At 53.9% G+C, this 10,341-nt stretch overlaps 1 protein-coding gene across 2 annotated transcripts; it reads left to right on the forward strand.

Annotated features, from left to right (window-relative positions):
* Window positions 1-10: 10 nt before the first annotated feature.
* TMEM187 (transmembrane protein 187) lies at window positions 11-4,847 on the forward strand. 2 transcript variants are annotated; one of them, XM_016158817.2, is made up of 2 exons: window positions 11-325; window positions 3,496-4,847. In XM_016158817.2, the coding sequence occupies exon 2, from the start codon at window positions 3,745-3,747 to the stop codon at window positions 4,543-4,545; it is 801 nt and encodes a 266-aa protein (XP_016014303.2). In that variant the 5' UTR covers window positions 11-325; window positions 3,496-3,744; the 3' UTR covers window positions 4,546-4,847. The 2 variants fall into 2 exon arrangements, with proteins under 2 accessions (XP_016014303.2, XP_016014304.2); XM_016158818.2 differs by lacking the exon at window positions 11-325 and adding an exon at window positions 332-2,060.
* The last annotated feature ends 5,494 nt before the right edge of the window (window positions 4,848-10,341 follow it).

The raw sequence follows: 10,341 nt of genomic DNA on the forward strand, positions 1-10,341 counted from the left end.
GCCGCGCGCCCGGGCACCGCCGCGCGCTGATTCGCCCCCGGCCCCACCAGCCGGAGCGGGCTGCGGCCCAGGCCGCCGGCGTTCGAGCCGAGCGGGCGGGCGCGGGAGAACTGTGTGTCGGCCCGCGTCACCTCGCGTCACCCCGCCCCGCCTGCTTCCCAGAGCCCTGGGCCCCGCCCCGCGCGCAGGCGCACGATCGCTTTTCGGGTCCGCCCTTTTTTGAGATTTGAATTTTCCCCAGCAAAGCGAGAGAGGCAAAATACCCGGATGACGATCGCTGGCCTTTTGGCGCCAATACTGTGAGCTCTCACAACAATCTTGAGAGGTGGGTATTGACGTCGTCCCCGGCTTCCAAATCTTGCAAGAGGCCGCCTGGGCGCTGCGCTGTCACCCACACTGCCAGACGCAGGCCCGTCGTGCAGGGGTCCTGCACCGGTGTCTGGGAGCTCGAAGCGACAACATGATCTTTTTCACTTTCTCTCATCTTTATTTCGTCTTTATTTTCACCGACTTCTAGCCAAAATTTGGCCTTTCCCGCAATTCCGAATGTAGGTAGAGCACAGAGCATTAGGCAGCTGACTTTGTGACCAATGAAAATGACAGGTCATTTCAGATGGTGTAGCTTTTGTTGTAGATATCCTGAAATTAACTAAATGACAGGACCTACTGGCAGGCAGAATAACTACTTTGAAGTTACTGTAGTTATTCAATCTGCCCGTAGGTCCTGGAATTTAACCTATTAAGAAGCACCTACGGTACCATATCGCACATTTTCAAAAATATTATATTAGCATTCTTTTGACGTTATGTTGTAATTCTGTTTTACTTCATGCATTGAGAAGCATTGGTTTGAGAAAGGCCAAAGAGTCCTCACCTGTTTGGTCATGCAACTGTGCTAAGTGACCTTGGCCATTCACCTCCATCCACATTTATGGCACCCTGAGCCCCTCGCCTGTAAAATACCAGGGGCCTTGCCCACACTCAGGGCTTCTCTCCCCAGAGTGGAGGAATCATTGCGGTTGCTCCAGGCCCCTTGGGCATCCAGGTGATCTAGATGGACCTCACTTACTGGGGGTGTTCCACATCACAGCCCTTGGGCCGATGTCCCTGAGGGTGGTTAGGGCAGTCAGGAACATGAGAAGCAGTAGTCAAATGCTGCAGGCCAAAGAAGCCGCCACTGTGACAGGTGACTATGGCTATAGCTTAAATGCTTACTGCTCAGGAGGCAGAAGAATCTAAGGAAGATGTGTTAACCCCTTAGCCTCTGCTTGGCAGGATGTCCCCCAAAGACCCTAGAACAGCCAGCCGATGCTGTGGGGCCTTCGGCCTTTGTGTGCCAGGCGCTGGGGGAATCTATGAACTTCGAGTGTCCTGCAGCAAGGGTCATGGCAGTTCAGGGGTACAGAGGAGCCAGGCCAGAAAGCACCCTGCAGTGGTCTTCCTAGAGAACTTGGGAAATTGGTTTGATTATATTGTTGCTTTCAGCTTGCACAAGGGCCCAAGTGGACTCTACACAGTATCTGGAGGGGAGTCACTTTCTGTGTCCTTCCTGGATCTCCTTCCCTATCAAGTTGACAGGTTTGACTCCCGTCCCCCCCTCTCCTCCATGCTTGCTGGCAGACAAGAGGGTCAGGCTAGAGCGAGCATAATGGGGTCCTGAAGGCCTGGCACTTCACCCCAGGGAGCTGGGGCCCCAGATGGGTGCAGAGAGGGACCTGGGGGCCTCAGGTCTCCTCCCAGCTGAAGTCGGGAGTTGAACAGGGAAGCGCCTGAGAGGAAATGACAGCTGAGTTGGGGGTGTGAGCAGGCCATGTGTGGGAGGCAACAAGGACCACAGTCTTGTTCTAGCTGGAGGGCAGACTGGGCCTAAGAAGCTCGCAGGGCTATATGGGATTGGCACTCTGATGTCTGGCCAAGAGGTTGGGACAGGGTCGTGTGTGGAGTGGAGAGCCAGCCACTGAAGTGTTGAGCAGAGGCTGACACGATCCGATCCAGTGGCACTTGAGGAAAATGCTGGGGTCTGCTGTGTACAGACCACTCTAGCGGCTGCCAGCCCGGAAGTAGGAACCCTGGGGCAGGGGCTGCCTGGAGGCTCCTTAGCCAAAGCGGGGTGGCGGCGGGGGGGGGGTGGCAGGAGGTGTGGGACAGTGCCACGTGCTGAGGTGGAGGCTTGTGGTCAGTGAGGCGATGCAGAGCCAGGGTGAGGCCTTCCATTTACTAGGGCAAACGCCAGGCCTTGTGGTCCTCCACAGAGCAGACCCCCGAGGCACGACTGATAGGAGCAAGAAAGCTCGGCGTGAGGCCCAGCAGTTCCGTCCCCGAGGATGCAGGTGGGCCCCTAGGGCCCAGCCGAGAAGCGAAGTGGCAAATAGGACCAGTGAAAGAGAAAGGAAAGAGAGCAGAAGTGCTGGCTCGGTGCTTGGGTTGAATTGAATCAAAATGGAGCAGCTCTTCCCTGAGCCCCAGAGGGAGAGCAAAGGATCAGCCCCGTCCCGCCCTTCCAGGGCCTAAACTGCAAGAGGGGAGTAGACATTGTGCCGCAGAAATAAATGGGGCCAAGTGGTCTTCATTTATAAGAACTCATTTATTGTACACTACGACTCCGCAGGGAGGTACTGGTAGCACCCCCATTCCACAGGTATGCAAACTGAGGCCCAGAACTGTTATGGCCCAAGGTCACACCCTAGGTGGAGGAGCCGAGGCTTGAACACAGACAGCCCCTCCGTTCCCCAGGCCTGCCTGCCTGCCTGCCGCCTTGGCTTCGAGTCATTTTCAGAGCACCGAACCTCTCCTTTCTTTGACATTAATACGTTTCTAGGCTAGTAGGCCAACTCACACCACAGCTGGCCCCAAAGCAGTTGATAGTCAATGATAAGTCTACATCGCTTTTAAATCGTCTGCCTCTGTGACTGCAGGAAATGGAAGGTTTCATCATGAGCCAAGGAAAGAAGGTGATTTGGGGATGGCATGGCGCTTTAGGGGAGGGCAGGAGGGCGGGCCAGGGCCTCAGGGCAGAGAAGCAGAAGGAAGATGCTCATCTCTCCCCTCCCCCTCGCCCTCCTCCGGCACCGCCATACCATCTCACGCCTTCGCGTTCGAGAACTCAGACCACAGCTAATGGTCTCTAGCTCAACTGGGTATTTGGGTAAAAGGGCTTTGGTGCTGGCCTGGAAACCTCCACATTTATGACACCACCGAGGTAGCAAAGCCCGTTCTGAGTTGTGACAGCAGGTCTAGGAAAGGCTGGATTCCCTGGATGCAGTGGCTCCAGGAGAGAGCGGCACGAGGTGCCTCGGCGAGAAAGGATTCTCTGGGCGTCTAGAGGCCGCGTGTACGAAGGTGAATGCGCTGTGGGTATCGCTTCGCTTTTCTTTCTTTTTCTTTTTCTTTTTCTGATGGAAACTGTTGGTGGATCCTGAGGCTGAGAGTCGGGAAGATGGAGGCTCTTTTTTGGATGGTTTTCTTTCTAACCACACTCTTTTTCTAACCACAAAGGAAAAAGGCAGAACGGTCCTCCACTCGTGCCAGCCAATCAGCAGGCCCCCCGCCTTCCTCCGGCCTGCCACCGCCACTCCGAGGCAAGGTCGCAGCATCTGCGTCGGAAATCACGGGGACTCCTTCCTGCTGGCTCAGCTGGGAGGCTGAGGGCTGTTTTTGCAAAAGCCGTTTATCTGAAGGCCGAAATAATTGCGGAGGCTGCCATTCTTTTAAGCTCTCCGCCCCGAGTTACAACTGGGGTTCCAGATGAAGCCCGAGTCGGGGCGGGCCCTCTGCCACGTGGCTGTGGCCAGCTGCCTCTGTGTGGCCACCGTCTGCATGGGCGTTTTTGAAGGCGTCTTCGTCCAAGTGGGCTACGAACACTATGCAGAAGCCCCGGTAGCCGGCCTCCCCGCCTTCCTAGCCATGCCCTTCAACTCACTCATTAACCTGGCCTACGTGCTCCTGGGGGTGTACTGGCTACAGAGAAATGCCGGCGCCCCACAGCGCCCTGAAGCGGGGCCACGGGCTCGTTACCTGAAGGACGTCTTCGCCGGCATGGCCCTGGTCTACGGCCCGGTGCAGTGGCTGCGGATCGGGACGCAGGCGCACCGTGCCGCCGTGCTGGACCAGTGGCTCACCTTGCCCATCTTCGCGTGGCCGGTGGCCTGGTGCCTCTACCTAGACAGGGGCTGGAAGCCCCGCGTGCTGCTCACCACCGAGTGCCTCTCGCTGTGCAGTTACGGCCTTGCCCTGCTGCACCCCTGTGGGTTTGAGGTCGCGCTGGGTGCGCACATTGCCGCCGCGGTGGGCCAGGCCCTGCGTGTCCAAGGGCGCTACGGCAGCACCCGCTCAGGCGTGTACTTGGCTATGGGCGTGCTCTCCTGCCTGGGCTTTGTGGTCCTCAAGCTGTGTGACCATCAGCTGGCACAGTGGCATCTCTTCCGGCGGCTCACGGGCCACTTCTGGTCCAAAGTCTGTGACGTGCTGCAGTTCCACTTTGCTTTCTTATTTCTGACCAATTTAAACACTTGCCAGAGACTCCCTCCCGCGGGGAAGGTGCATTAACATGTGCAGAGAAGCTACCTACAGCACACATCCAAATGGACGATCAGATGACATTTTGTCGTTAGTGTTAACTTCCCTGGGTGTGATCACATATTATGATTACACAGAACACTGTCCCTTCGAAGTTACGGGCTTAAATACTTCAGGGTGAAATGTTATACTCTCTGCAACCTACTTTCGAATAGATAAAGCAAATATCTAGGTGTGGTGGATGTAGGAGTTTATTGTACTATTCTTGTAACTCTTCTGTAGTTTGAAATTTTTAAATAAAATGTTGGGGGGAAGTGACCCCAAGAAATCCATGACGCTCATAGTCAGAGAGAGGATGGTTGTCTGCAATAGCTTTAGGATGTCGCTTACAAGGGTGGGCTGGTGACAGCTGCATAGCATAGCTTCTGGACAATGCACCAGGCCAGGCAGTGGGGTTTCCAGCGACTGTCCCCAGAGGTGAGGGTTCAGGGATAGTGAGTCACATGCCCATCAGACTGATGTGGAAATCAGAAGGCCAGAGCATGAACTCATCATAGCATCCTGACTGCCAAGCTGACGGCAGGTCACATGGAAGACACGTCACCTCATGTCCTTTGTAGAACAAGGCAGGGTGGATCTAGATGAAGAAACACACACAAATGTCAAAAGTTGAATTCTCAACAGAATGTTGCTTGGTGAGTCTAATCTAAGAGCTAGGGTGTGTCTCGCGTTCTTAGAGGCTAGGGTTACTGAAGTGTCACATGTCTGTTGCCACTGGAGAGACCTGCAACATGGTCTCAGCAATCCCCACATCCCTGTCACCCCAGGTCCTTAGGAACCGTGATCTCCCGATGGCAGCTCAGGGCTGGTCCCTGGAGTTGGAATGTTTAAACCCCTCAGCGAGCGGGGCTTGAGGCTGGGGCTGAGGATCCTGCCTTTGGGTTGTTCTCTGCAGACCCCTGGAGACCGTCCCCCTCCGAATTCTTTCTCCCCACTTGTTAATGTGTTCTTTCAATGCCTGTTTCATTCTCTGTCACCTGGAAAGCCCTTGGTCTGTAAAAACAAAGGTGAGGGCAGAGAGAGGACACCCTGTCCTCGTCGAATGGCGTCTCAGGACTGGACTTCCATATGCATCTGCTCAGTGCTCCCCAGAGCCCCTTGGGTTGGCCACCGTTGCTATGACTACCAAGATACTTTTCAAACTGCGTACCTGAGCCAGATATCCTGTCCCGGCTGGGCACATCTCAAATGAGTGGCTAATCTCAACCAAGCCATCACCTGAAGAACGCAGCAGGTGAGGGCCTGTGAGCATTGCCTCTGCCTGGCCACTGGCCAACCAGCCTCCACCCCTCCCCCAAGCCCTGGACACATGGTGGGGCCTGCCCAGGACTTGGGGCCCCGAGGCAGGGCATGCTGGCAGGTGAAGAGCAGGGGTTGCATTTACTCGGGAAAACAGCTTTGTTATATGACAGTTGTCTCGAAGGCTCTATATGCTGTAGAAGAGGAAACAGGCCGTGGGTGTCCCCAGAAAGGCCACCCGGACCTCAAAGGGGCCAGAGGGAAGGAGAGGGGAAGAAGTGCTTCCCTGGGTGTCTCAGCTAGAGATGGCGGTGGCAGGGTGGAAGAATCGGGGGGCGGGCTCTTCACCCCCTTTCGCTGCTTTTCTCTTAGTAGCTGTTTCTCTGATTGGCCCGACTGAGAACTGTTGGGGCTTTGCATGGTCTTGCTCATTCCACACCTTTGAGCCACAAAAACCAATAACTTATTTTATTTCTACCAATAGTTACTTAATAAATAACCCCGAGAACCTTCTGGTTTTCACTTCGCTCCCGTGTCAGGCTGGGTCCCCACAGGAAGCAGGTGGCATGCTCAGATCACGGCGCTTCGGGACGCTTTCGTGGAGAACTAGAACACCATCCTGCGGGGGGAGGGGTGCGCGGGGTGCCCTCAGCAATCCAGAGACTGGGGTGACCCTGCGCAGGGCAAACTCCGCCCGAAGGAGACACTCCTGTGGGAAGGATGCGTCAGACGAGACAGAGACTTCCAGAAGCCCAACCCCACTCTCTCTTGCTGGGGCTCCCATCCAAGGCCATCAGATGAAATGCAGGACAAAGTAATGTTTTAGGACCAGTGTATCCAAAATATCGCACGAGATGTGTTTATGTTGAAAAATTGTTCATTGTCATCTGAAATTCAGATTGAACTAGGCGTCCTGTCTTTTCATTTGTTAAATCAGATAACCGTGTGCTGAGCTGACCCAATTAAAGCTAGAGGCCTGGAACCTTCTCTTTCTGCCCCCCGTTTTGGATCAGTGTTTCTCAAAAAGTGTGGCCAGCATTAGCCATGCAGCCTCCTGGTCCCCTCCAGCCCCGGGGAGCCCCGCCACCAGGTTCAAGGAGGCTGGTGGCTGTGGCCTGGCCCGGGCCTGGTCTCACAGAGTCCTCGCCCCTCCCTATTTGTTTGTTGTTACTTCCATCACCTCCATCTTACTGTCCGCCCCCCTCCCCGGCACAGCCGAGAAGCCATCGGTTACCAAGTGGGCCCTGTCCCCGTATTCGGTCTAACGGTTTAGAGGTTCCAAAGCTGGGAGGAATCTTAGAAGCCATCTGCACCAACCCCCTCATTTCACAGAAACTGAAACTCTAGAAGTTCCAGACTTGGCTGCAAGTTGCAACACTGAGCATCAGAAACCCAGGCGTCCCGCCTCCCAGCCCAGAGCCCTGTCCACCTCCATCACTCCACCTCTCCCTGGAAGCGGCGACAATGGTGTTGCCACCTGGCCTCTTCCCAGCCTTGCCATACCTGGGGATTTGCCCTGCCAGTGAAAACAGCTGTGTTGATTTGCTGTGATTACACAGGTAACACAGGCTCATCAGAGGCGGACAATGAGACGCCTGAGAGGACTGTCAGGCAACTGGTGGCCCCGCCGCGGGACGCTTGCTCTCCCGACACCACAGGGAGGGGTACAGATGCCGCCCCAGGCCCCGTCTGGTTTCAGCAACGCTCTGTGCGTGGCCGGAGCCGATACCGGCCTCCTTGCCCCTTGTCCTCATCCAGCGCGCTCATCTCTTGCCAGCAGCGCTGCTAGAAAGTGCCCATGGGCACCTCCGCGCCCTGCGGCTCGCCCTTCTCCGGTCACTGTCAGAAGTGCGACTGAAGCGCACGTGGGTTTTAAATCCCTGGGTTGCTTTTCCCAGAAATGCTCATGATTCACCTTTTTTTTCTGCCGACAACGAGAGGCCTCCCTGGGCCCCCACCCACCAGCAGGTGTTAGCACGCTTTTTTCATTTTGTGCCAATCTGATGGGGGCGAAATAAGATGTCATTGTGACTCGAACTCATGCCTCCTCCACACACACGCACACACGCACGTGCACGACCGGTGCGCGTGCGTTCGTCTCTTGGAAGTTTGAGTTTGTTCTGGAAGTTGCTTGTTCATAGCCCTTCTTCATTCTTCTCAAGATTTCTATATGTCTGTCTTGCCCTTCATAGCTTTTGGGTTTCTGGTCTCGCTTAAAACGGTTTTCTGGGTGTCTACATTATACTTGTCTACACATCAGCCAGCTTTGTCAAATCTTAACATCTCCTGTAGCTGCTTCCGATCTTTTTCATTATAAAAGTTTAATTATAAAATTATGAAAGATAATAGTTGTTATAAAAATAGTTCAGATTTACATTTGGAAATAAAACAGTGCAGCTGTCATCATTGTTAGCATGAGCGTTTACCAGAGCGTGGTTCGCCGGCACATTTAGCAATCACGTGTAATTGCGGAGAGAGAATTCCCAAACCCCATGTGAGAAGTGTCGTCGCACCCTGGGAGAACAAAGGAGATTTTGTTTCTCGGCAGTTAAAATTGGGCACAACCAACAGGCAAAGCATTTCCCTCTCACCTCCGAAGGTCTCCACAAGTAGAAATCTTTGAGTAAATATCAACTAGGTGATTTATGTCCCCAAGGAAAGCCCCAAGTAGTCACGTGATCAGGGAACACCTCTCCCCCTGCTAAGTGGAGGCTTGGGTCCCGTTGATTTTTTTCCATCCCCAAGACGTTTCTGTAACCCCATGCTCGTTGCTAAGACAAGCGGTCTTCAACCCAGGTGCCCCTTGAGTCCCTGCTGCCTCTCTTGTGAGTGACTTGGTGGCCATCGGGGTCCTTGGCCAGGCAGGGGGCTGGCTGATCGCCAGGGCCCGGCTCCTGTGGTTCTGAAGAGCTACTCGAGCCTGGTTGCTATTTGCAGCCTGGGTCGCGGTAGCACAGCAGGTCCTTCTAACCATTTTCATGCTTTTCTAGTCTTTTCTTCCGTTTCCCGCCTTTCGCTTTGATCTTCGCTCTCTGCTTCTCTTTAGAATTGCTGACTTCTGGTTTTACTTCTGCCTCTTCTTTCTCGGCCCCGCCTGACTTCCACTGGGGCCTCTGCCAGGGTGTCTGCACCGCCACCCTCTCGGCTGGCGCAAGTCTCTTCCTTTGAAACACATGAAACCTAAACAGATTGAGTCGGAGGCCCATCTGTGCCCCTCCCGCCCTAGAAGTAACCACCATCCGGACTTGGGTATACCCTACTCCTTGTCTCGGTGTGGCGTAAAGTTCTATAAATGTACCACGACTTCCAGATCCTTCTCCCACTGGCTGCAGGACCTGATTGATGGGGGTTCCCCCCAAGTTTCCTGGGGTGCCCGTTTCCTCCTTTGGCGCCGCTGTCCATGCCTCTGTGCTTGCGTGTGAGCTCTCCACAAGGGAATCTGCCCGCATGCGGCACGGGTAAACAACTTAACTGGAAGTGGCCAAGGTGGTTGCTGGAATTACTGCCCACCAGAGTTCCCACGGCCTCGCCAGCACTTGGTACTGTCTGTCAAGCTGACGGGGGGAGAAGTACAATTTCATTTCCTTCTTGTTTGCTTTTCCCAGCTTAAAAGTTAGGTTGCCTGAGAAAAATAAACAGAATTACCATATGATCCAGCAAGTCCACTTCTGGGTATGGGCCCAAAAGGACTAGACGCAGGGTCGCTAAGAGATTTGCACACCCGTGTTCAGAGCAGCAGTAGTCACAGTAACCAAAAGGTCCGTTGATGGCGGAACGCATGGATGAAACGTGGTCTGTTGGTACAGTGAAATATTACTCAGCCTTAACAGGGAAGGAGATTCTGACACATGCTATGACATGGACGAGCCTTGAGGACATGATGCTAAGTGAAATCAGCAAGTCACAATAGACAAATATTATGTAATTCCACTTCTCTGAGGTCCCCAGAGGAGTTAAATTCATAGAGACAGAAAGTAGAAAGGCTGGTTCCGAGGGCTGAGGGAAGGAGAGAAAGGGCACTTGGTGTCTAATGGGGACAGAGTGTCCATTGGGGAAGATGAAAGAGTTCTGGAAATGGATGGATGGTTTTACACAAAGTATGAATGCTCTCGATGCCGCAGAACTGTACATTTAAAAATTCTGAAAATGGTAAATTTTAGGTTATCTGTATGTAACAAATGAACATTGGTCTCTGCAGTTCACCAGGTGGGAGGCTTTGGGTGAGTTTTGTAAGCTTTCCGTGTCTTGGTTTCCTCTCTTTAAAAGGAGATCCCGAGCACCGCTCTCCTGTGGCGTGGGGTGGTCGTGAAGATTCGGTAGGGTAACTCATCAAGGCAGCTCAGATTCTGCGAATAATAAGGCGTCAGCACTATCAGGTCTTCACAGTCTTGCGCTGTTTTCCTACAGCCACATTGTAGATGAGGAGACAGGAATCGTGCTGGCGAACAGTTACTGAGGCCTTGAGGTCTAGGAAAGCGAGTTTAGAGAAGTTGAATGACCTTCAAGTTCAGGGAGGCAGGAAGTGGC

This window comes from Rousettus aegyptiacus, unplaced genomic scaffold (assembly GCF_014176215.1).
Source record: "Rousettus aegyptiacus isolate mRouAeg1 unplaced genomic scaffold, mRouAeg1.p scaffold_m13_p_9, whole genome shotgun sequence".
Taxonomy (NCBI): Eukaryota; Metazoa; Chordata; class Mammalia; order Chiroptera; family Pteropodidae; genus Rousettus; species Rousettus aegyptiacus.

Excerpts from the sequence above, each read along its gene's own strand:
- TMEM187 (XM_016158817.2), top strand. The coding sequence starts at position 3,745 with ATGAAGCCCGAGTCGGGGCGGGCCCTCTGCCACGTGGCTGTGGCCAGC.